The sequence below is a fragment of the Cimex lectularius genome, unplaced genomic scaffold, assembly GCF_000648675.2.
Source record: "Cimex lectularius strain Harlan isolate CLEC.00 unplaced genomic scaffold, Clec_2.1 scaffold114, whole genome shotgun sequence".
Lineage (NCBI taxonomy): Eukaryota > Metazoa > Arthropoda > Insecta > Hemiptera > Cimicidae > Cimex > Cimex lectularius.
Window position 1 is genome coordinate 508135 of NW_019392782.1, and position 27494 is coordinate 535628.

At 33.2% G+C, this 27494-nt stretch overlaps 2 protein-coding genes across 20 annotated transcripts in view; one reads left to right on the top strand and one right to left on the bottom strand.

Annotated features, from left to right (window-relative positions):
* The window catches only part of LOC106661844, a 56566-nt gene extending 49872 nt beyond the window's left edge, over window positions 1-6694 (top strand). Inside the window, exons 1-3 of one of the 2 annotated variants that reach the window (XM_014385549.2) lie at window positions 1844-1982; window positions 4763-4929; window positions 6258-6694. In XM_014385549.2, the coding sequence (XP_014241035.1) occupies window positions 4765-4929; window positions 6258-6608 (516 nt within the window). In that variant the 5' untranslated portion in view covers window positions 1844-1982; window positions 4763-4764 and the 3' untranslated portion in view covers window positions 6609-6694. Of the gene's footprint in view, window positions 1-1843; window positions 1983-4762; window positions 4930-6257 lie in introns of those variants that run through there. The other variant, XM_014385558.2, reaches the window with a different exon arrangement.
* The window catches only part of LOC106661780 (gamma-aminobutyric acid receptor subunit beta), a 231158-nt gene that overhangs the window by 64081 nt on the left and 139583 nt on the right, over window positions 1-27494 (bottom strand). For all 18 annotated transcript variants that reach the window (XM_024227773.1, XM_024227772.1, XM_024227774.1 and 15 more), the window contains exon 4: window positions 16049-16275. In XM_024227773.1, the coding sequence (XP_024083541.1) occupies window positions 16049-16275 (227 nt within the window). The remainder of the gene's footprint in view (window positions 1-16048; window positions 16276-27494) is intronic.

Sequence of the window (27494 nt, forward strand, 5' to 3'; positions counted from 1 at the left end):
TCAGATTTTTAGTTGGACACTGCTTATAAAACATAAGTTTTTCATGTTTGTAACTTTTATATTTTATTTGATTAATTAAATATATTATTGTTTAATTATTTTATCGCCTTATTCTTAATCTCCCATGATTAGAGTAACGATGTGTTTTATATTTCGACCTCAACAGTTAATCTTATGATTTTTCTTTCTTGAAGGTGGGATAATAGGTCATCTCAAAAAACCAAAACCAGTTTTTATCCACAACGTTTCGGATTTATTTTAATCCTTCCTCAGGTGAGTGAACGCAATAGTTAAAAACGTGGTCGTCAGTCATTAATATTTTATACCAGTTTATTTTAAAAAAGAGCCTTTTTTTAAAAAAGAGGCCAAGTACCACACTGGCTCTTTTTTAAAATAAACTGTTATAAAATATTAATGACTGACGACCACTTTTTTAACCATTGCGTTAACTCACCCGAGGAAAGATTAAAATAAATCCGAAACGTTGTGGATAAAAACTGTTGTGGTTTTTTGAGATGACCTATTATCCCACCTTCAAGAAGGAAAAATCATAAGACTTATTCTTAATTACACAATTACTCAGATAATTAATCACAATTTTTTCGAAATGAAAAATTTGTGTCACAGGCGTTTATTCTATTATATTTCAATATAATTTATATTATTAATTTGATTTCACTAGAAGGTAATAAAGGTGATTATATTATTGGGTTGTTTCTGGACATTAAAAAGGCTTTCGAATCTGTTGATCATAAGTTGATCCTAAAAATCTTATCTTGTAACTATTTACATCAGTAAATAGAACACAAGAGACTATTCATTGGCTAATTAACATTTTTACAATGTAAAACTACGCAATATTTTAGGATCATTATAGGATCATTATTCATAATTTCAAAACTTACAAAGAAAGAAAAAAACCCCTGCTGACTAGGACAAGCTTTTTTTTGACAGCAGGCAAGGATGTACAAAAATATTATTTTTTTGTAGGAAATTTATATGTAATATACATTAGTACAATTTTCTTATTATAGAGAAAAGAACAAATCGGCTGCTAAGTAATAATCTTGAAATACGTGCACAACATTTATCTTTAAACATAAAACTATTTAAAATTACATAAAATATATTTTTTTCTATTCCTAGGGTTCATTGCTAGGAATGCTCTAGGTACACACATGTCTAATATTTGTGAACTAGTATTAAAAAAAATTCATTAAAATCTCTTTCATGCAGAGTTCACTTGTAAAAAGTATTAAGAAATTTTATAGTTTTTAAAACGTAATATATACTTCAACTTAATCATGTTACATTAATTATTACATTTTTAGACTATTTTATGTCCCATATTCAGAGGTTGGTGTTTTATCACACATTTTTTAAATTGTAATAACAACTGCATAGAACTGCCGAAATGCCGGAAACGCATCTAACCTACCAAAACATTGTGGTTAGTTAAGGTTTTTAGTTGAGATAAAAAAGTCAATATCACGAGCGGGATTCGAACCCACGACCTTCGGCACTACTATCCACTCAGGCACTAACTCCCATCTCAAGTCGACCTTTTGAATTTTCCCTCCTTTTTGCCATTTTTCAGTGCCCGAGTGGATAAGTTCCAATAGTTCAAGTGGTAGAGCAGCGGCGTATCTAGCCGAAGGTCATGGGTTCGAATCCCGCTTGTGACACTGACTTTTTTATCTCAACTAAAAACCTTAATTAATTGAAAAATGTTAATTGGTCAAGCGTACCGCGAAAACTAGTGAATTGTGGTTAGTCTAGGATGTTCGGAAATGACCAAACTGCTTAGAGCAATTTCATTTAAAAAAAAAGTTTTTTAAAATTTGTTATGAAAAGGTTTCACCATCTGACTTCATCTCAATTTTGATAAACCAAGGCAAAATTCCACGTAGTTCAAGTGTTGACAATTTTCAAGAACTCTCAAAATTCTCTTTGGGTCGGCACAGTATTTTGAAGCAATCAAGGTGAGACCTAGTTCAATTCCACGTCGACAAGTTCCATCGAGGACGTTTTAACATTATCATATGTGCTTTGTTTTCTCCTTTATAGATAGTTGTTTAAAAATGAACAGCATAGTTTTAATTTGGGATCATTACCCTAACCTTTTACGTGATTGTCATTTTACAAGGCAACAGGAATTGTTTGTTTTTATAATGATAATATTCTACTCTTTGTAACAGCACAGAAAGTTTCATGAAAAACAAACATATGATTATTGGTATATTCAACTTTGTTTATCAATTAAACACTTCACAGTTCTGACATAATTTACTTATTTACTGTAGAAAGAATGGCAGGTTGATGAATTAAGTTTATTTTGAATAGACTGGTAATCAAGCGATTTAAAGTGTAAAGCCTTGAAAGTCTATTGGACAAAATTGCTTTAATGTAGTTTGAGTTTTTGAGCTAATAAAAATTTCGAATGTATTAAAAAATATCATAAAAATCATAACGACATTCCTTTGAAAAATGGCAAAAAGGAGGGAAAATTCAAAAGGTGGGGTTGAGATGGGAAGTTGGTGTCCGAGTGGATCGAGGTGACGATAGCTCAAGTGGTAGAGTAGCGGCGTATCAAGCTGAAGATCGTGGGTTCGAATCCCGCTCGTGACACTGACTTTTTTATCTCAACTAAAAACCTTAATTAATTGAAAGATATCAATTGGTCAAGCGGACCACGAATTTAGCGAATGTTAAAATAACGTTGTTGTTACTTTTTAACTTTTTATAAATAGACCTAATTGTACGTGGGAAATATTGAATTTCAGCCGCTAATGTATAGCAATAAATTGATATTTAATAGAAGCCGATAAAATTTAGTATTAATCTAGAATCACACCTGTGAATCGTACACAGTCCCGCTAATTTAGTATAATATTTAATAAAAAGTGTTTCGATATGAAGCCTTGATTTGCTTATAATTAGAATAAAATCGAGTAGTCGAAATGAGAAGTTTGTGGCATGGGCGATCGAAGTCACGGTAGCTCAAGTGGTAGAGCAGCGGCGTATCTAGCCGAAGATCGTGGGTTCGAATCCCGCTCGTGCCANTAGTCCCATGTTTGTTAAGTTTATAACCCTTGGGTAAAATTTAACTGGAGTTTTTGGATCTTTATGGGTATTTTTATTTTTAAGTGTACCGTACTTTAAGTTTTTAATTTTTTTAGAATCTAATATACTTTGTTTTTTATCAATGATAAATTTAATTTTTGATCGCGTATCATAATCGAATTTTTCCCATTCTACTGGAGACAATAATGACGCAAACCTAATGTGTACAATATATTGATAAAAACGTTTTGTTTCTCTTTGACTGTACAATTTCTGTAATTTATTATTTAAAATGGTTGTAAGAGAGCTGAGCAGTTCTTAATATTTAATTTAGCAAGAACGAATTTTGGGGTTAGATTTAATTAATTAAGGTTTTTAATTGAGATAAAAAAGTCAATGGCACGAGCGGGATTCGAACCCACGATCTTCGGCTAGATACACCGCTGCTCTACCACTTGAGCTATCGTGACCTCGATCCACACGGACACTAACTTCCCCTATCAGCCCCTCCTTTTGAATTTTAACTCCTTTTTGCCATTTTTCATCTATCATTTATCTTGTCATTTTTCTTTTATCTCAACTAAAGACCTTAATTAATTGTAATATATTAATTCGTCAAGCGGACCACGAAATTAGTGAATTTAATGATTTAAAATGAAGTATACTTCACTAAAGCTCTCCGTGGCCATTTCATTTGTCGTGGAGAATCCAATCCGATTACACGACGTTTGAAAAATGGCAAAAAGGAGGGAAAATTCAAAAGGTGGGTTTGAGATGGTAAGTTGGTGTCCGAGTGGATCGACGTCACGTTAGCTCAAGTGGTAGAGCAGCGGCGTATCTAACCGAAGATCGTGGGTTCTAATCCTGCTCGTGCCATTGACTTTTTTATCTCATTTAAAAACATTAATTAATTGTATTATATTAATTGGTCAAGCGGACCACGAAATTAGTGAAGTTAGATTTAATTTCAAACATTGAGAATTGAACCAGATTGATTTGTTAATTTTTGAACATGAAAGCCTCAATTTATAATAAAGATTTAAATGTACTTAACAGATTAAACGTTAGTAAAAAAAAGTATTGTGAGTAGGAACTATCTTTTTAAAAAGGAGTACGGCTTTAATGTTATTAAATGTATGAATCACATCATTACCCTAGCGGAATATTTACCACGTCAATAAAATATTAATAACTTTACATGAACTTAGTCACTACTTCTGTGTANAATAAAATATTAATAACTTTACATGAACTTAGTCACTACTTCTGTGTATTAAGCAAAAGTCAAAAGATTTGTTTTCAGTTTCTGTTCAGGAAACGATTATATCAAAAAATTTATCAAGGGCATTGGGAGTGTTTTAGTAACCTGCTAAATCTAAGTTCAAATCATCTAAGTCCAAAGAAAATAGATTATTGTCTTTATTAAAAGTCCACAAGCCAAGCTATTTATTTTATTTTATTGTAAATGTATATTTGGATGTAAAAATCGATTTAGGAAAAATATTTTTTTACAAAATAATATAGTAATTTAAACACCGATAACTGTTACATATTACAGATTTTTTCACGATATTCTTTATAATGTTAAGAATATTTTTGCTATATTAAATCCAATGAAAATTAAAATTTTAGAATTAGTTATTTTTTCTTTTTGCTTTTCAAAACAACAGTGAGATATCTTTGCCATTTATTTTTTTAGACATGGCTAAAGTACCAGATCCTAAAACACCAGTCAAGTCGGCGGATAAAAACAAGAGTTGGAATCCCCAACCCCGTCCTGGAAATCCGATTTATTTGAAAAAAGTCGATTCCGCAGCGATGAACACCAGCAAAGTAAGCCAAGCGGCATACCAGGAAAAAAATGAAGTTAGTATTATTTCCAATTTATCTAATTATCCAGGAAAATTCGGCGATTTATGATTTTTTTTAATTTAAACGTGTTTATGACTTTAGTTGTGGTAAGCACGCATGATCTTCTAGGTGCTTTATTTTTCTTTAGCACGAATGAACTCTTATCAGACGACGTATTCGAGTTTCGTCGCGTTCCTCGAATTCCTTTTGAATGCAAAACAAGAAATTATCGTACTCGTTAGTGCATTTGTTTTAAAAGGGAAAATTATGGCTGTGAATATGTATAAAAAAAGTGAATTAATACAAACCCTTTGCCATAAGTAGGTTTGATCGAGATAACTCAGTTGGACAAATTCGTAAAATGAACCGGCCCAAGCGGGGAAAAACATACTAGGAGTACCCTGGAATTTTGGCCACTTTCCAAATCAGAGCAATTTCTCCTTCATTAATTAGCCAAAGGCTGCTTTAAAAAATGAGGAGTTTTTTTTAAACTTGGTATTACCATTGGTTAATTAAAAAAAACCCTTATATTTAGCTCATTTTCTTCACTCAGTTGTTGTTTTCCTTTTTATTTTGGTATAATAAAGAATTAAATACTACCAAATAATCAGATTAGTTTTATTTTTGTATAGTTAAGAATTAAAGTGAAGATGATAGATTCCAATGAAATAAATTTAACGAAAAAAATTGATATGGTTGAGATACCGATTAATACAATTTAACTTAGTTTCTTTCTATTAAAAGGAGGAATTCAAAATTTCCATTGGAGATAAATATATAATTTTACCCGATCCAATTTTTATTGAAATTATATCTTGTCCTACAAAAAATTATAATAATAAAACAAAATAAATATATATGGAGTCCGGAATACGGCGCTTCGCTATGTTAAGCCCTCACGACCTATCCGTCATGTGGGATTTTATCCAAGCCCCTTGCTAAGAAGAAATTTATACTTCCTTATTTTATTTACAGTTGTAGATGTAAATAAATACATGAAGTAAAAAAGCATTTTCTTCCTTACAAACCAAATTCCAGCCCCGGTTCGCAAACGCATATTTTGATGCGGTACGTTATACCACGGGAAAGGAGAGGGATTCGACAAAACGGAATCCCTAAACCCATGCACATAAGAGAGAGAGAGTGAGAGAGAGAAAGACGGAGGAGAGATAAAGAAAGAAAGAGATAGATAGACAGATAGATAGGGAGNAGATAGGGAGGGAGAGTGAGAGAGTGAGAGGGAAATGAACCAATTATTATCTTAAATAAATTTGAATAGTTTCGGTAATTTTTTGTTACGAAAAGTAACCATCTTTTTATATAATGTTTACATTTGTTTTTAGGTTAATGAAGCCAAGAAAATGGCGACGGCAGAAATGCCCAAGTGCTCGCCCAATGACGAATGGTCGGCCGAATGCGACGACATGGATCGCCTGAACGCATGGAATAAAAACGTCTCCCCTGATGACAACCTCATCAAAGGAATGGCACAGGCACTCGCCCTCATCATACAAGTGGCGTCGAACGGGCCGAATAAAATCGACCGAGAAAAGGCGTTCTACGGGATCCAGTTTCTTTCGACGATCAAGAACAACTACGGCGAGGCACCTCCGAATGTGAAAGGCTTCATGGAGTACATCGAGCATTACATGTGTGTCAACGATCAGTTAGAAAAGACGACACGGCCTTTGTAAGATACATTCGTACCCATTTAGCACAGCTTGAGATATACACGTTTGTAAATAGACTCACGTTGAAATAAAATTTATGTTTGGAAATATCGTATTTTCTAACTAAGCCTATTTCAAATATAAAATAAATAAAGTAAGCTACAAAAATTTCATCAATCACTTTCAACCCTTCCTGAAAATCCTCCAAGGCGATTGGAGCGAAATTCACCCCGAGACGTTTTCAAAGAGTGAAAATTGAAAAATTTTCAGTGTGAAGGAGTGTTGCTACTAAGCAGCTTCTCCTACAAGAGACTCAAATGGTAAATTCAACATATAAGAACATATTTACCTAATACAATAGTTGTAGTTGTAAATATTAAATAAATGTGAGAAAAAAGCCTATTTAAATCGTATTAAACGTTTAAAACAGTCTATTGTTTTACAATTCAGTAGCGTATTTATTTCAGTTTTTTAATCCAGTAAAATGAAGGTTGGGAGCAGTTTGAAGCAATGATTATTTTATAGCTATTTATCATCATTTTGCCTTTCGTGGAGACTAGATCATAAATAGAAATACTTTGATTGAATATAAAAAATATATTTTGCATTGCACAAATTCACTTTTTTCCATTTCCTACAAGTATTTGTTAAATTTAAAAAATGTTTGTAAATCCCAGGCCCTGAAGGTTATCTCAATAATGATCGAAACGTTGGCACGATAAAGAAAATATTTTTCTGGAACCTACATCACACCAGACCGCATCTCACGATTTCTGAATAATCTTATTTGAATAGATCAAGGCTCATTTAAAAAATTTTGCATTCTCAAAAGAAATGCCTTTTCAAAAATTTTTGCCAGTATCGGTCCTAATAGAATGGAAACATTCAACATTCTTTCTACTCCTTTTTGAACTTTGGTACCACCTTAGACATTTTTCGAACACTCGGGAAACTACTTTGTTCAAAACTCAAGTTAACCAAAGTGGGTTAGATAAACACAAAATTATTATATATTTTCTTTGTAAAAAGTGTAGACATACCATAGAAGTCAGTAGCGTTAGAGCCATTTAAAATTGTAATTATAGACGTCCCATTAACAGTCGTAAGTTTTCTGCAATTTATAAAATTTGTGGGATGTTCTTCTTATATCATAGAAACAGCGTTTAGACAGCAAAGTTTCATGCTGGACCGTATGGATTAGTCACATCATATCAAATTGACCTGTTCACTCTTCTCAATATTTCGGTATATATCAATGGAGTCCTTATAAGATCGCGAATACCCAGTCCTTTTCTGAAACCAAATTTATTCGAAGAAATGTGTGGTGATTAGTTACTGTTAGTCGATAATTGTTCAGAAATCGTGAGATGCGGTCTGGTGTGATGTGGTTTCAGAAAAACATTTCCTTTATCGTGCCAACGTTTCCATTTTTATTGAGATCATCTTCAGGGCCTGGGATTTACAAACATTGTTTAAATTTAACAAAAACATGTAGGATGTGGAAAAAGTAGTTTATACAATGCAAAAAACTTTTTTTTTGTATTCAATCAAAGTATTTCTACTCACTCGGTGTTTGTTTTCTTAAAAATTATTTTTTTCATTGTATGAATTCACGTTTTTCCACATCCTACATGTATTTGTTAAATTAAAACAATGTTTGTAAATCTCAGGCCCTGAAGATGATCTCAATAAAGATCGAAACGTTGGCACGATTAAGGAAATGTTTTTCTGAAACCAACATCACATCAGACCGCATCTCACGATCTCTGAATAATCTAGATCTTAAACTTTTTTGTAATATAATTTTTGTAAAATTACTAAATTATTTATGTGTTATGAAATTGACTATAATCGTTATAACAGTAGTTCCGTTTAGCATTTATTACGAAATTTACAAAGACCTAGTGGTTGTATTAAGATGCAACTGGCAATTACAGGCAAATAGGATTTTAATGAGTCTTTTAATATTGAAGTCAACGCTAGTGAATTTTTGTATGACCGCATTTTAAAAGTAAAAGATTTTAGCTTTTGTTCGCTTTTTATACATATTTTAATTTTAATAAGCGTTTATACGACAAATTCACGTATCGCCTTACAAGCACTCCAATGTTGAGAAAGTTTCCTTCCAGATACCACCTTATAAACGCCTTGGAAAAAGTTTATCCGACAAATTCCGGATTTTAAATTTTCAAATTTTCAAGCTTCTCGCCTTGTTTCGGACATCACCAAGAAGGACAGGTATAAATCAAAAGCGATGGGCCGCGTTTCACCGGCGAGGTAGCCTAATTTACTTGATCTATCGTCCAACAGGGCGATCTATCCGTTGCATGATGCCCTCCACTTAGCCACCGTCTGCCGGTATTGTTGCTGTGACAGGTCGAGAAATAATTACTGCCGAATCAGACACGCTCCTAATTCAGTGTCTTTGCTTCCTTGTAGCGTGCCTGTTCGTGACCCGTGGTGGCCACTCTTCGCCCATTAGCCTAAAAGAATAATGAACGATTTGTGAAGCCGGGTTTTGTTTTTTCCCTGTTTCTTTACAATGCGGGCTCCGGTTGTAGAGCGATATTTATCGCCGAGGGTTGCGGCGTTTCTTGCCCTATTTTTTCACCCCCCGTGTTAGTGGACCTAACTGACAATATATACGACTTAAGAAGTGAATTATTCACCACGAAATAATCGTTTTGGTTGTACAAATGCGTCAATTATAAATATTTTACACCTGGCATTTTTTTTTATGAAACGTGCTTAATTGCTTTCTGTACAAAAATACATTCAATTGATAGGGACGGCGGTGGTCGAATGGTCGGAGTATTTGAGACTTATTTAAATCAGAACCTCTACATTGGCAAATATAATATAAAAATGTGTGGTGATTAGTGACCGTTAGTCGATGATTATTCAGAAATCGTGAGATGCGATCTGGTGTGATGTAGGTTTCAGAAAAACATTTTCTTTATCGTGCCAACGTTTCGATCTTTATTGAGATCATCTTCAGGGCTCAAAGTGTTTGTTTTCGTTTTGAGAGTGCACGACACGAAAAAATGGCACCTTACGCAGAAAACAAACACTTTGAGCCCTGAAGATGATCTCAATAAAGATCGAAACGTTGGCACGATAAAGAACATGTTTTTCTGAAACCTACATCACACCAGATCGCATCTCACGATTTCTGAATAATAATATAAATAGTCGGACTCCAAGCGCGATTTTGAAAAAAAGTAAGATTTTTTAATCTCCACGTTGCTTTTAAGATAGAAGAAAGAAATTCTTGAGAATAACTCGATAATATATTAATAAATTTCAAAGAGAAATGATAAATCGATTTAACAGGCGCTGGATCTCGGAGGTGAGATAATTGGTGCTTTCGTGGACCTATCGAATGCTTTTGATAGATAAACTTAAAAAAAAAAATGTCGAAGGCTTGTTTTTCTTCTTATCTCCAGAGACGACAGTCGACACAACTTACTCGCACTGTCAAATCATCTCCAGCTATTAATGTACCATGGGGGCTCCTCAAGGCAGTTTACTTGGCCCACTTTTTCGTGTGAATTGTCTATTTTGCCATCTTATTACTAATTACGCTGATGAACTTTGTTTTGCGCGTCGACCCCCTCAAGAATGCTCTTGGCGTACCGTATAGCTGTTCGAGAAGGCGTCTACGTGATTTTCATGAAATCAGTTAGAAATCAATTACTCTAAATCAAATTGCATAATATTTAGCAAAACAAATAAACGCTACCAGAAAACTAAGTCAACTCTCATTATTAAAAAACAAATGCTTTCCCATTGCTGATAAAAATCCGATTCCTGGTTGTGAAACTTGAATATACTTGATTAAGCCATGCATAATTATCACCTCACTGAAGAACACTATCTGCTACCTGGTTCGGTTTGGATCGATTACGGCTGGTTGTTATTCAAGAGCTGTTGTGTTATAGTGGGAAAATTTCAACGGGGAATTCATTGAAATGTCTACTTGAAAATGAATTTTATAATGAGACCACTTTTACAAATTTTACTTCAATCTAGTTCTTTAAAATTTCTTTTTTGGTTACGATTATTCATGTTTATTGTTTCTTGTTGGAACTTTTTATGTCATGGTTTCAATTTTGTATGATTTTTACTTGTTTATTATCATTTTTACTTAATTTTTTATACACATAAAATTCAGGATGAATAAATTTTACATTTGAAGATCCTATAAAATCAGAGTTGCAGGGATTGTATAAACCTCAAAAACAAATAGAAAGCTTTTGTGTTTATTGTTATGATATCTTTTCTTTTAAGGTTTTCCTTGTGTTGTTTTTATGTTTACTAATATTTTATTATTTTTCTTTATATAAAAAAGGACATCCAGGATGAAAAGTTATATTGGATGAACTTATAGAAATCAGAGTAACTGAGATATGTCGAAACCAATTATCAAGTTAACTTTTTAGTGAATGCTGAAACATTTTTGTTCGGTTTGTAGTCGTTCTTAATAATTTTTAGACTGTAAATCCTTTTATAAAACAAGACAAGGATAAGTTAATCTTACATTTTAAGTTATTACAATTAATTAAGGTTTTTAGTTGTGATAAAAAAGTCAATGTCACGAGCGGGATTCGAACCCACGACCTTCGGCTTGATACACCGCTACCACTTGAGCTATCGTGACCTCGATCCACTCGGACACTAACTTTCCATCTCAACCCCACCTTTTGAATTTTCCCTCCTTTTTGCCATTTTTCAATTTTTACCTCAACTAAAAACCTTAATTAATTGTAATATATTAATTGGTCAAGCGGACCACGAAATTAGTGAATTTAATGAATTTTAAGTTATGATAACAATTATAACAAACTTCAATAATCAGGAATCTTATGTGTTATACTTCGCAGTCGATTTTTCAAAAATCATGGTGTTTCCATTTTTTCATAATTTTTTTATAGAAATAGTTTAAAATTTGTTTGACGTACTGGTTGAAAATCGTCGTGGGTCTTCCCCGAGCCTCTTTGGGGAAATTATGCAAAACATTTTTCTTTTGGAAATTTGACAGTTCTTTTATTTCTGATTTTTTTTTTACTTTGATTTAACTGGAAATATATTATATTAAAATTACCCTTTCTACTTTTTGATGTTACGTATGTTAAATTTTAAAGCAAAGGACTCGAGTGTCTTGACAAAATCCTTTGATGTTCCCAACATCTAAACTTTCCTTTTCACTACAACTTTCGGTATCGTTTTGAGTAATTGATAAGTTTTCATGTCTCGGGAAATTGTTGTCAGAAGGATGTAAATTTTCTCAACTCCCCAGCGTCAGGTTTCGCTAGTTTCGACAAACTTCACATCTTGTTAGCAAAAAGCAACGCCTTTAAATGGACGCGTAGCAATTATTTGAAAAAAAACTAACGTTCGTTATGATTAGTTTTTAAATATGTAGTACTTTGTTGTTTTGCGATTATATAAATTTATATCAAAAGCGTTATGTTGCAAAAATGGAAAAATTCTTATCAATCTTTACAGCAAACCTAGAACCGAACACTGAGCCCCAGTCAAACAATTTGATTTAATATATGATCACATAACTTTGTAGTTCTCGAGTGACAAGAACTAATCCGGTATATTACAGTATCTCATCTGAGTGTAAGCAAAGTTAGAACATGACAATCCAAGTTAATCCATAGGACGACAAATGGTAAGTGAAACAGAGCCTACCTTCAATTCAACTTGTCTAATTATATCTTTAATCTCCGGGCATTAATTATTTGTATAAACGGACAAACACTCGGTCTGAGTATGCCGACTTTTAAATCTTAAGGATAGTGAATTAGCGGTTTTCGTACCTCTTTCGACTCCTTTTGTATTTTTCAACAAGTTCACAACTTTTTGCGCTCGGCTCGGAGCACACGCTCGACTGGCTACTCAGCCGGCGCATTAAGAATTCATTCTTCTCTCTCTCTCTCTCTCTCTTTCTCTCACTTCTCTCTCTCTGCTCTCTAATTATGTTTAATTAATTCCTCTTTATTTTTTTGACTATATTTAAAATCCTTTGCATGTGGTATAAGTAGGCATTATACAATTCTATAACTTTTTTCCTCCGGCCGGCTAGCTGCCTGGGCTATTGCCGGCACCTCACATTTCTTCCACCTCACGTTTTAAGAATTTATTTATTTTAATTTTATTTTTTTGTTTTGAAGTAGGTTTTCTGTAGGAAGTATGGCGATCTTTCTGGTTGTGTTCTGGGACGTTATTTCTACATTTTTAGCTCTCCAACCCACGTGGTGAAAAGGCTCTGAAACTATCTCATTCCTCTTCGTTCAATCCTAGCCTAGCAGACATTATGTACAGTTAAAATTACAATTAATTTAAAATATTAACGTAGGTTGGTGGGTCTGTGGAGTACTCGATATTCCCGCATAACCTACCCATACATGCTCACTTTCGCGCCAATAAATACATTCATTCTACCCAAAATACACAAAGAGATATCTATCCTAGTTTGGTTGGTCTGTGGTGAACTCGATATTCCGACCACTACCCACCCACACACATTCTCGCTAATAAATACACTCACTTCAGGAAGGGAAAACGAAACCACGTATGAAGAAGCATTAATGGCGACCATATGCTTCAGATATTCGATTACTTTCTTGCTGTTGTCATTGCTGTGTTGTAAAACCTCTTTCTTACTCGAGGAAAGCCGCACTTTGTTCTGTGCGGCGCCAATAGTTGGCATTCGGTTAGTAAATGCTTAACAGTTTTTGTGCGCCGCACAATGGGCATCTCCGTGGATGTTTTCTCGCCCAGAGATGACCATGCGTCAGTCAAGTGTGGCCTATTCGCAGTCGGGTCAACATTTTTCTCTGTGTTTTGCGCATACTATCCATGACCGACTGTTTAATTTCTTTTAATTTGTCGGTCATTTTGTCCCAGTGGTTCTGCCAATGTTTGCCAACACAGATTCTTCATATATTTTTTGACGTCCGCTGGGCTCACGGGAGTGTCCGGGTCATGTGGCATTATCACTGCTCATTTGGCAGCTTGATCGGCATTTTCATTACCTTCTATGCCTTCATCCGGTATCCAGGCAATAACTACCTCTTTTCTTTGTTCGTGTATTTCCCTGATTTTCTGTTGTATTGCCTGGATTAGTGGGTCCATGGTGAAGATATTACGGATGGCTAAGTCCGTATGACATATGGGTTGCACCCAATGTGTTCAGTTTCACTCAGTGCGGATGATATGGCGGTCAACTCTGCAGTAAAGATACTTGCAGCCTTTGGGAGAGGAATTGTTTTAGCGTATTTTTCCCAGCATACTGCGCTGCCGACCCCTTCACTGTTTATAACTGTTCTCAGAAAGGGAAAAGTCTGTTTAAAGATATTGAATTTTTATCTTGATTTTGATTCGTATCCGTATTCCGAAAAATCTTATAAATTTTATTTAATTTAATTTTTTTAGAATTTGTAGTACATTACAACTAACTTAAAGTAGGTAATAAGTAATATTAAATAATAATCATTATTTAACATTTATGTTGCTCGGACTATTCATTTTTTTATACAGATTGTTATATTTTACCATGTATATCACGTTTTTCTTGGCAAATTAATCTGTGTAAATCTATTTTTATATGATCTTTAAATATAATATATATTCATTCTAAATGTCCTGTTTTAGAAAAGAACTTGAAATATCTAGTTTAATTTGCTAAGAAAAACGTGATAAACATGGCAAAATATAACAATCTGTATAAAAAAATAAATATTCTGAACAACGAATAGATTGTTTATATGTTTTGCATATGTATATGTAATATATTGTGTTGTATATATGTTCGAGCAACATAAATGTTAAATAATGATTATTATTTAATATATTTGTTGTTCTGAATATTCTTTTGTATACAGATAGTTATATTTTGCCCTGTATTCACGTTTTTCTTGGTAAATTAAACTAGATATTTCAAATTCTTTTATAAAACATGACACTTAGAATGAATATATATTATATTTAAAGATCACATAAAATTAGATTTACACAGATATGACACAAAACAATTAACTAAAAAAAATATATTGTCGGGATTGTTCAATCAAATTTTGTATTGATTTTGCTTGGTTTCATTAATGTTTGGATGATTTTTTTTCCATCGAATTTGATCCAGAATAAAAAGTTGTTATATTTGAATGTCAAAAACAAATAATCAAATGAACTTTTTATATTGTTCAATTAATTTTACTTCCTACAACTTTTATGTGCGTTATAATATTTTTCACCTGATGTTCGGAAATGTCAGCGCTTGTTAATTGTAAAATAACATCCAAAAAATTTTTTTTAAAGAAGATCTATTTTTGAACCAGTTACAGTCATAAGTTCTGATTTTTAATCCAATCCAGATCTGATTTTTTTTTCGTTTCAATATTTGCTAAACTTTTTTTGAAACTAGTGTATTAATTATGTTGACTCAATATTTTTTACAATAAAGTATTATTTTTCAACTAGGTTTGTTTTATTACTAGTTCTTTTTTAATTTTAAAATGACTGTAACTGGTCCATAAATAGATCTTGTTAAAAAAAATGGACGTTACTTTGGGCACTCTCAACACGATACGCAAGAATGGTACAATTACACTTTGAGCGCTGAAGATGATCTCAATAAAGATCGAAACGTGGCACGATAAAAAAAATGTTTTTCTGAAATCTACATCACATCAGACCGCATCTCACGATTTCTGAATAATTATAGATTAACGGTCACTAATCACTACACACGTTACTTTACAATTAACAAGCGCAATGATGAAGGTGAGATGAGTATATAGATTCACTTTTTGTAAATGATATTTCTATTGACAGATTTGTATTTTACAATGATGCGGATTTCAAGCATTAAACGCTCATCATCCGTTTGAAGGGGTTTGTAATACGTCTCTCGACATGACGTGTTAGAGTGAGCAAGTGAACAAATTTTCTTAATTTAAGGACCATCTAAATGAAACAAAACTCAATTTAAATTTAAATGGAAATACATCAGTGCTACACAGTTTTAACAAAGGAAAAAACTAGATTTGTGTAAGAAATTTAATAGATTACCTCTAAACACGTACCTAAATAATTTTTTACGTACAAATTAATTACTAATTGATAATTATTTTCTTACAGTATTTATTAGGATAATATTTAAGTTGTGTTGTTCACATTTATCGCACTTCAAAATTGAGCGGCATTAAAAATATATACGTGTTTGTAACTCCTTCAACCTGATGATGAATGTGTGCTTGAAATCCGGATCGGTGTAAACAGCAACTCTTCGATCAAACATCTTTTAAAAATATGGGCATAGAAGTTGATAATAAAAAAGGAAAATTTCTTTAGATCTGTTACTAAATCGCCCATCCCAAAAAATTAAATTTCAAAATCTTATAAAATTTCAAAGTTACATATGTCAACAATTAATAATAATAAATCTGACTCACCTAATACTCCTAGTTATGCTCCCAGAATGGTGTATTCTGATGAACTCGTTGCTTGTTGTCGCTATGTGGAAGTATGACTGTTTTTCGTTCACGAAGAACGTGTCCGGCACCCAGATGTTCTTAATGAACTCCGAGCCGACGGAAAGGGTCTCGACTCCCTTCTGTTTCCTGAACGCCAACCGCGGGTCCGTCCAGAATTGTCGGAAGTAGAAATCCAACGTGAAGTCCTGAATGATTGGAACGGAGAAGAGAGGAAAAAACATATATTAGTATCGTTTGAAATTTTTTTAAAAATAAAATTTAACAGATTGGAACGTACTATGGGTTTTCTAATGTCATTTTCTTTTCGTTAAGAAAAACAGATATACTAGTGAGTTTTTGTTCAAAAAAGCAGTGGCGAAATTACGGTGAGGTGTTGTTCTAATAATTTTATCTTAATGTGATGGCTGTGAGGGTGTGTATATTTTCATTTTCTTTAGGTTAATATGCTCTTCATTGCTATTGCCTTCGTTTTTGTCCATGTTAAAAATTGGAGTTAATTCCTTGTCACATATTCCTTTATTTCGATTAATTCAGTGATTCTTTGATACCAGTACATAAGATAAATGAAAATTTAAAGTGTTTAATATATCAATTTTTTAGTTGTTACAGTTTTCAATGCCTTTCACTTTTAGTTATAAATATGACAAAATACGTTGACAAATTTTAAGGCGCTAAGGACAACGTTTCCGCACGAGTTCTCGGTTTTGCTGGTTTAGCATCAGAAGCCCCTTGATTCCTACCTCCACTTAAGACTTAACATGGTTTTTATACTAATAATTGTCCCATAATGTTGCTCACGAGTTTAAAATTATTTGTTAGATATTCAAGAATATTTAATTTTAATTATACAAATTATAAATATACGTTAAAAAATGGTTTTCTTTGATTAACTTGAATACATTAATTATTTATATTATTGCATTAATTTGATACATGTATATATTTGTCATAACACTTTATTATAACATTACATCAACAAAAATTCCCCGATTGTCGTATATTAATGTGGAAATTTGAGAGATAAACATGTCTCTTTCTTACTTTATTTACGTTGGCTTCTTAAAATGATGTGCTTTTTTTCACGATTTTTGCCTAAAACTGTTAGTTTTATTATATCTTTCTGACTATGGTTTAATTTTATATGAAAAGATCAAGTATTAAGCTAATATGATAGGAAAACTGTCAGACTTTTTGTTGAACTTTTGAAAAATGAAATTTTTTTATCAGAAGTTTTTATTAATAAATCTTTCAAGAACTAGTAATATTATTTATTTGAATCAATTTCCGTAATGATTGGCCACGATAATTNACACACACACACACACACACACTATTTCTCTCTCTCTCTCTCTCTCTTACTCTTTTTCTCTCTGTGCATATATACCATTTCTTACGTTTTTCTTTCTTCCCAATTTACCGTATTCGATCATTTATATTTTTTTCACGTTTTACCATTTAGTGATTGAGAGTTCCATTAGCAATAAATAAACTAAAAATAAAAATTTGTTTTATGGTAGTTACTTAATAATATTTTTTATTCGTACGTCTTTAATATAAATAAAATGATAGATTTTTGCTGAATGGTTAACAGAGTTTTAAAATTGCTCCTAATTTTGTTAATTTATCCCTCTTTCTATTTTTTTAATTAGCTCTCATTTTTCACATTATCTGCCACTGCCTCATTCACTCACCTCCTGACTTTCTCTCACTTTGTTACTTTATTCCTCTATTTCTCTTTCTTTCTCTCAAATCTTTTCTTTCTTTCTCTCATCTTAAAGACATAAAAAATACATACTTTCTCCTCTTTTTTCTTTCTTACTTACCATTCTGATGCGTTCACATTTTACTCCTCACTGATAGTGAGTTCTTTAACAAGAAATGCCATAGAACAATATCAGTTTGTGTTTGTTTTCATAGTACATTTTAATTTATTTATGTGGGTATTTTTCTTTTATAAATAAATTGACTTATTTTTGTATTTGTTTAATATGACTGTAAACTAGATAAGTTTATTTTGGTTCTTTGCGCATTAAAATGGGCTTATATTAAATAAAGATTTTTAATCCTTCACCGCTAAAATTCTGATGACTGAAATTATATTTATGCGTAATTAAACTTTATTTTTTAACTTTTTATTTATTTTATTTTTAAAATGAAGGCATGCATAGGCTAATTTTTAGATATGAATTTCGGAATGACAAACAAAAGTTTTGATTACTTTAAGAAATATACAAGAAATGTCTTCCGTCTGATTGAAAAGCCTATAAACAAAACCGAAAAAGCAATATCAAACAAGCATGAAATTCTTATTTGACAAAACTCTATTCTTCTGCGATGGTAGCCCGTCTGATTTACTCTGACATCGCCCTCTAGTAAACATGGTGGACTTCTCTTGTTTGTCTTTAACAATAATTGGTTCCAGGAGCAATATTCCACCATGAGAACTGATTAAATTGAATTGGAACTTTGTGATTGCAATAAGGTTTATCTAGCTTGCTATTTTATGTTTTGCCGTAAAACCCAATGTTAATTTCGGTATGTCTTTTTATATTCTATATATTGGATATTGTTACAACTGTTATTGTACATTTTAGACAAGTAACTTACTAAACTGTGTTTTTAAATATATTTTTCTACGAAATAGAGTCGTGGGGAAACGTCTGCCTTAAAAGGTTCAAAGAATCCTAGCTGAAACAGTGAAGAGCATTTTTATTTATTAAAAAGAAAACCATAGTACGTTCCATTTACACAGAAAAGGGTTATAATCTATGTAAAAGGAAGGGTGGAACGATGCATATAAGCATTTTTGGTGTGTATCGGCTTTGATCGGTGTGGGCTCGGAAACGATCGAGACAATTTAGATCCATGCAAACATGCGGTTTCTCTAAACACATGCCAATTTACATGCACACACAGGAGCCGAACTCGTGTACTGGGCCCTTACTCGATAGCATGCTGAACTTTATTTTTCTATTCGTCTTTGGTTTTTGTTTAAAGTCGGTGTACTCACCCTCCACGATTATCCATAAGTCGGAATCTTTTCGTGAACTTCGATAAGACCGTGCTGTTTAGTGGTGTGGACTTAATTTGTTAATTTATAGTATGTTAAAATAAGTGAAGCACTCAAAAACAAAAATTTAATCCGGTAAATAACTCTAGTAACTATTGAAAAACAACCTTGTGACAAAACTTCAAAATTCAATTCAACTTAGTAAGCACTACTTTTATAACAAACCAATGATATCTTAACGTTTATTTCTCAGAATAAAGAGATTTAAAAAAAAATTCCTTTAAGTTATCTGCAAATGTACAATCTTACAATCTGACTGTTTAAAACATAGCACAGATTAATGTTGTTTGGTTTTACATAATCATTTATTAATCAAATTAAGTGGCAGAGTAGTTAGGGCGTTCGACTAGTATTTTTCACGCTAGTGGTCCTGGGTTCAAATTCGAGCATAACACATAAAATGTTATTGAGAAAACCAGGAAAAATGTTGTAAAATCATTCTGTCCCATCATACGCGAAAAGTAGGAACATATGGATTTAAAAGCTCATTAACTAAGTTCCAACACTTAAAAATTCATGTACCTAGATAATTAAAAAAGATAGTGTACAATAGTGACCTAACTTATTCTATAATAAATTTATTTTTATAGAACTTTATAACATTAAAAAACCTTCACAAATTAGTAATGTATTTTATGATAGACTAGGTTAGATCAGCGTTTATGTTGTGATTATTTTATGTAAATCCTTAATGTGAGAAATGATTGTTCATGTTAAAACATTAAAGGGGAGGGAAATTGATGTATTGTCCGTTAGCATGTGGGCAAAAAGTTCTTTTTTGTTCGTGTGCATGCGCGTGTGCGTGTGTGCTCGCGCGAGCGCGCTAAACTGTAAGAAAGTTGTTGAAGTGTGCGACGTACTTTGGATATTAGCTAGATCACGGCATAGAAAGTTTCGTGAGCGTATTTTAATGTTGCCCACGCTCGGGCGGATTATGCTTTCATTAAAAACAGCACGTGTACATTTTCTATCAGGAACGATTTTTTTTCTGTGTGTCAAAAATAATTATGCACGTACCACGGCGATAATTTCTCAGGTAAAAATATTAAATAACAAATATACTCGAATAGTTTATATTAAAGAGTGAACTTAAATTTTACAACGAAAGTAGAGAAATGATGACTCTGGGCGTTTTTTGTATTTAAATATTTACAAAATTTAAAAAAAAGCGTTGAAAATTTTCGTTTTCACAAGAGTGCCTAGAAGTATTCTCGTTACGGAAGCCGGATGAGTGGTCGTTAGCCGGCAAATTTGAGAGACAGAAGACTTATTTTAGATTTTTTTTCTCTCGTGAGTCCATCTGATATATTTAGCGGATGGGGGTGAAAAATGAATTCTGGTGTGCTGTGCAGATCAGCTGGGATAAGGGGAAAGCGAAATGGACTTCCATTACGCACTTTCGTGGGCGGGCTTCATCCGCAATTTTTTGATCAAAAGCCGGAAAGCTTGTTTGGACCAGGCTGCAACGAAATTGGGTGGAAAGGTAGTAGAGAATCAACAATAAATACGAAATGGAGTACTGAATACACAATAGCAATAATCGTATTAGGGTTTTTATCAAAACACCGACTTCTAACCGAATAAAAACGATGTGTTAAGTAATTTGATTATTTAAACTTGCTACTCGGGGTAGCCGAGTGGTTAGCATGAGAGACTCTCACGCCGCGGTCGTGGGTTCGATTCCCAACGTCGCCTCTGGCCCTTTTTTCCCGATAACCCCAATTTGAACAACATATGTAATAATTCGTCATGGCTAATATGCAAAGATCATAAGGCCAAAAAAAAACAACAAAAAAAACTTGCTACTATCAAACGTATCTTCAAATTATAAAAGTTTTATTCACAGAAAACAAACGAATCCTATTAACAATAAAACAGGCTTAATACAGTTTATATCGTATTTATAAAAAAATTGTGCGAAATGAAAAATGAATCGTGGAATATTTGAAAATGTACATGAGGTCTCATATGATAGTTTAATTGCTTTTATAGTTTAGTAAAGTCGTTAGCGTACGATATATGTGTCAAATTAAAAACCTGAAATTTCGTCATTACCGATTTCTTCTTGCTTATCACATCTAGGTTGTGTTCAGATGGAGACTGATCAGTACTGATAATAAACAAGTAAAGAAAGGAAAAGCAGTTATAGCTGCTGGCAAACTGCTGAAAATATTATGACTGAAAAATCAACAGGTTCCTTTTATCGCAGACCACGTTATGAAGCGAGTCAATTTGTACTGATAACAACATAATTGAAGTGAGTGTATTTATTGGCGAGAATGTGTGAGTGTAAGGGTGGGTAGTGATCGGAATATCGAGTACACCACAGACCCACCAAACTAGGATTGAATATATCTTTGTGTGTTTTGGGTAGAATGAATGTATTTATTGGCGCGAAAGTGNCGACTACACCACAGACCCACCAAACTAGGATTGAATATATCTTTGTGTGTTTTGGGTAGAATGAATGTATTTATTGGCGCGAAAGTGAGTTTGTATGGGTGGATTGTGCAGGGATATCGAGTACTCCACAGACCCACCGATTTAGGTTAGTATTAGGCTATAATATCTTTTAGAGTGAGGCACTGTTGTAATATTAAATGCGCTAGTGGCTCCGCATTTTTTTTATTTGTAAAAACAGAATGATTAGTTACTGTTTGAGTGAACGCATTTATTAGTGCGATAGTGGTGTATGCATGGGTGGAATATCAATTACCCCATAACCCACCAACCTAGGTTAATATTTTAGACTAATTGTAATTTTAATTGTACTTAATGTATGGATGTATTTATTAGCGTGAAAGAGGGCGGGTCGTCAGAGGAATATCGAGTACTAGGCTAGGATTGAATGTTAGTGAATGAGATAATTTCAGAGCCTTTTCACCACGTGTTGGAGGGCTAAAAATGTAGAAATAACGTCCCAGAACACAACCAGAACGATGCCCAGTCTTCCTACAGAAAAGCTAACTTAAAAAAAAAATTCTTAAAACGTGCGGTGGAAGAAATGTGAGGTGCCGGCAATAGCCCAGGCAGCTAGCCGGCCGAAAAAAGCAACGTAAGTTTGGCAATATAGCCCTCAAATCTGGTGCAAAAATTACAACGATTGCTGAATTGATCAGGACGATCGATCTTCCGAATATTCTTGGAACAGATCAAGCCGAGATGTTCTGAAGAGGACCTTGCTGCAGAATTACATTCTAGCTGGACTGATCTGGATGGTCTGAAAAGATAAATCAACTTCTAGCAGAACAAACGCGCCAAACGACCACTGACAACTGCTGTTGTAACTGATCTATACTGATAAAAATACAAGGACAGAAAAAACTGAAACCTGATTGAAAAAAAGAAAAATACTTTCAATGACCAAACCAGCATGGATATTAGATAGATACCAGAATTTTTCAGATAATCGAGCTGCAGGTTTTTCTTCTTGCTGATTAGAGATCTGAATGACCTGAGACGATCTAGCCGCGGAATCATATTCTAGCAGATCTGCTTTTAGTTTTATAATCATATTCTAGTAAATCTGGCAACATATCGCTACAAAATCATATATTTTGTATTATTCATCATACTTATATGGATGACCATGTGGATGACCTGAGACAATTTAGCTGCGAAATCACATTCTAGCAATTCTTCATCTGGATTAAATGAATTGAACTACCTGCTGAATCATATTCTAGAAGAACTGATTTGCACAACGTGAGACGATCTATCTACAGACCCATATTCTAACAGACTAGATCTAGATGACCGAAACCATCTTGCTACAGAGTCGTATTCTACCTGATGTAGATAATCATGACGACTAGCTGCTGAATTGTTTTTTCAGCAGAAATTATGTATATGACTTGAGATGAATTTTTTTAAACAATGGATACCAGGAACTGGAGGAGTTCTCTCCTGAGCACTACAGCTGTACAGTTTATTGTACTTTACCACTGGCTCCATTTTTTGGGGGCTCCCGACACAAGTGTGAATTTGAGTCCCCGGTGCGCCGGTGTTCTTCCATCGAAGAAACTCATTCGTGAAGGAGGTTGTGACCAAATTCAGGGTCGCTGAGATCTGATTCCGCTCCTTCCATTGATGAGTGGCGTGTCCGTGTGTGAAAAAGTCCAGAGGCGACGGTGGGGCTCGAACCCACGACCGCGGGATCTACTAGCCGACAGTCTGACGCCTTAACCACTCGGCTACCGCGGCCCCTGAGATGTTCTTGCTGCAGAATCAATTTCTAGCTGAACTCGTCTGGATGACTTGACACAATCTACTGTAGAGTCATAATGTAGCATACCAAATCTAGATGACCTGATATCATCTAGCTACAGACTTGAGAATCTCGACTATCTAGCTGCAGAATTAGAAAAGAAGAATACAAAACTAACTCGGTAAAGTTACCATTGTAAGAGGTAGTTCTGGGTTTAAGGATGACAAATTAGCCATCAAATCTGAAGAAAATATGCTGTATCGTGTCTGAATAACTAAACCCACAAGGGTAGACAGATCAGGTTTGTCTGAGACGATCTAGCTGCCTAATATCCTAGCGTAGGAGTCCTGGATGATTTGAAACAATCAAAACCAGACTTATCCCAAATCAGACCAATCAAGAACTGATGATGGCAAAACGCGCATGATAGACCAACCCAGTGAGAAGGGTGCAGATTTTGCAGTGCAAAATGATAAGAAACGACCACTTTCTAACTTGATGTACTATGTGCATAATTTGCGTTTAAACTAAAACAGTATCACTGCAGTACATTGAAAAATGACAAATTATTAATACTCGGCAGAATTTGACTAGCCGAAGTACATCCATTAAAAAAGGAAACAACCTAACCAGGACTGCATCTCCTTTTAATACGAAACCCAATTAAGTCTGTTGACAATGCGAGGCCAAATGTGTACTTTCAAAAGTTCTTCTGCCAATTTTCCTTTTTGCAGGTCTGCTAAATTGATCATTATGCGGCCGGCGTAGCCTGCAATTCAAAACGCTTTTAGGCGTTTGCAACGGGGGTTTCCGACTTTTGAGGGAGGGAGCCTAATTAAATGAACGACACGCTTCTTTGGATGGAATAAATGAATTTTGATTTAATTAGACCTTAGTGTAAAAGGGGTGAATAAATAAATTCCCATTCCTTTCTTGGATGTTAGCATGAAATATTAAAAGGAAAACTATTAATATTTAGAGTTTAATCAACACTCCCACTTGTTTTCAATGCTCTATCTTTTTTCGCTTTGTAAAACAGAGTAACAATAAACAAAACTTAATTTCTTGAATACCCATTAGAAATTGATATTTTCAACTTTGAGCTCACTGTACAAATAAATTGATTTTACTAATATAAGTATATCAAACTTCAATATTTATTAATTGTTATTTGTGTGAAAAATACAATTATTTTTTGTTTTGTATATGTAATTTCATTTTTTAACTAAGAGTAAATTTAACTTTCCTCAATAAAATGTTATAATAAATTCAGCAACGAATAAGAACATTTTTAGCTAACAATGATGGCTTTAACCTTTTCTAAACGTCATGATCAATTCCTTATATCAAAAGAGTTTTAACAAAACGTCCTAGGGTTAATAATTTAAAAGGTAAATATAAAGCATAAAACGTATGTTTTATTAATGCACTACCATGTTAAATTATTATTACAATTCTGCAGTGAATTTCCATATATTTCTTTCCCATATCCTTTTTTTTCCTTTTCTAATTCTAATTTGACAACGTTAAAGCTTATTTAAAAAAATATTAGAGGAAGAAAGAAAAACAAGAAGGGAGTAAAGTTTGCACTGTCACAGAGGGATATTTATAGTACTGGACGAAAGAAAAATAAAAGGGCGTTGTCGTATCGTGACAATTGCGCTATACAAAGAAAAAATATAGCTGTTTTTCTTTATTTTTAGTCGTATTGAAAAAATATTTGCATATTTAAAATAATAACCATAACATTTTATGCTTTAGATAGAGTTAATTCAAGACAGTATTCTGAGAATTGTCAGACGAGGTTAAATGAGAAAAATATGTTTTTTATGCAATAATGACAAATTGATTTAAGAAAATGTCAATATTTATGCCAGAATTTGAACTCGTTACTTGCCTCTTCGTGGCAAATACTAGAAACAGACGCCTTATTATTTTTCTTGTTTAAAAATTAATATAAAACCTGATAATTAGTTGCAAATAATATTTAATCATTTGTAATGCGTTAAGTTTTAACAAATATTAACCATTAATGAAAATAATGCAAAATTATTTGTTTATCTATTTCATGGTATCGATAATATGACTTGACATGCCAGTTATGATATGGAACATCGCTACCAGAAAACTAATAAATATCTCAAAACAATGCGGTTCCAACTTAATCCCAGCTTTCAACCGAGATAACAGTATCCGAATGATATTAAATTAATGAAGTCCCCAGTGGGAGATGCGAGAGTGTTTTGATGCGAGGGATGATTTACTTTTGGGATCCGCGGGGACCATCTTAATGGGCCGTCGTAATGGCGCCTCTAAGAGTGGGCTGGCAGTGTTTTTGGGGCATTAAAAAAGTGGCTCGGGTTCGAAGAATGTCCACGGATCATTAGCCTTCTCTTTGGCCGAGGGCCAGCTTTTGGACCCAGGCCTAGTCCTGTTTTGAGAAACACCAGTTTAAACATATTCGACCTTCGAGAAATACACTCTTGTGAAAAATACCAAACAATCGCTAATCGACATTTCTCACTCAAAATGACCAGAAAAATAAAACAAAAAATCAATCAATGCAAAGTTTAATATTAAAGGGACTGACAATTATTAGACGATTCTCGTGTAAAATTGGCCACCTCTGGCTGTTTAAACATAGATGACAGTTTGCAAAATCCATAAAAGCAGACACTAAAATGATTTCAAACAACGTGCTTAGCAAAGACTCATTTCCTGCATTTATTTCCATCTTCTTTATCTTGATATACGCTGTATATGCGAGACAACAAATTGTAATAATATACAAAATTTAGAATTTGATTCGACAAAAATACAAATTATATCTGAATTAAAACTGGCAATAATAATAATAGTTACCTGGCAATAATAGGTAATATTATGTTCAATTAAAGTTATATTAATTAAAATCAAAAATAGACAATAATGATTAAAAAAGTGATAGAAACGTTATTGAAAAAGGTTTGCATAATATATAAATTATAGTTAAAGTATCATAAATTTTGTTTACTTTGACAAGGCTCCACACCACCACTATAAGAAAACGAACCGAAATCAAGTTGAAGTTGTTATTTATGAGATGGAAACATTTTTTCAGAATGGTAGTCAATTTTTATCAAATTAATCGATTAATCGTAATCCCTTCTCAGTTCTTGCTGTAAACAAATGTTATGAAGGGAAAAGAAATACTTGCAAAAGTAAAAATAAGGCACACGTGCTCAAACTTGCAAAACGTTGGGGAAAAAGCAAAAAATAAATAAAATAAAAATAAATAAATAAATAAAAAAATAATAGAAAGAATTTTATAAGAAAACAAATATAAGAAAACGTGTGATACATAAATAAAGTTATATGTTTGTTTTCCCCTTCGGATCATTTTATTTACGAGATATAAAAAACTGTAATATAATGTTTTACAATATAAAAAAAATTCATAAACTATCTCGCATTTATCTTTTAATTGTTCAACAATGCACTATCAAATAGGCTATGTTTTACAGAAAAACTATTCTTTTCCTAGGCGAATGTGTAATAAAAAAAAAATCTATTTGAGTGATGGTGGTAGATTTTTTTATATTATTATTATTTTTGTTTAGTTGAGATGAAAAGTCAGTGTCATGAGCGGGATTCGAACCCACAACCTTCGGCTAGATTCGCCGCTACTCTACCACTTGAGCTATCGTGACCTCGATCCACTCGGACACTAACTTCCCATCTAACCCAACCTTTTGAATTTTTCCTCTTTTTTGAAATTTTTCAAATGTCGTGTAATCTATTTGATTCTCGGCGACAAATGAAATGGCCACGGAGAGCTTTAGTGAAGGTATACTTCATTTTAAACTTATTAAATTCACTAGTTTCGTGGTCCGCTTGATCAATTAATATCGTTCAATTAATTTTTTTTAAAGTTGAGATCGAAGTCACGATAGCTCAAGTGGTAGAGTAGCGGCGTATCTAGCCTAAGGTCGTGGGTTCGAATCCCGCTCGTGACACTGACCTTTTTATCTCAACCAAAAAAAAAACCATTATTAATTGAAAGATATTAATTGTTCAAGCGGACCACGAAAACTAGTGAATTTAATGGTGGTAGAATTGATCGTCGTTTTGTTTCTACAACTCCCTCC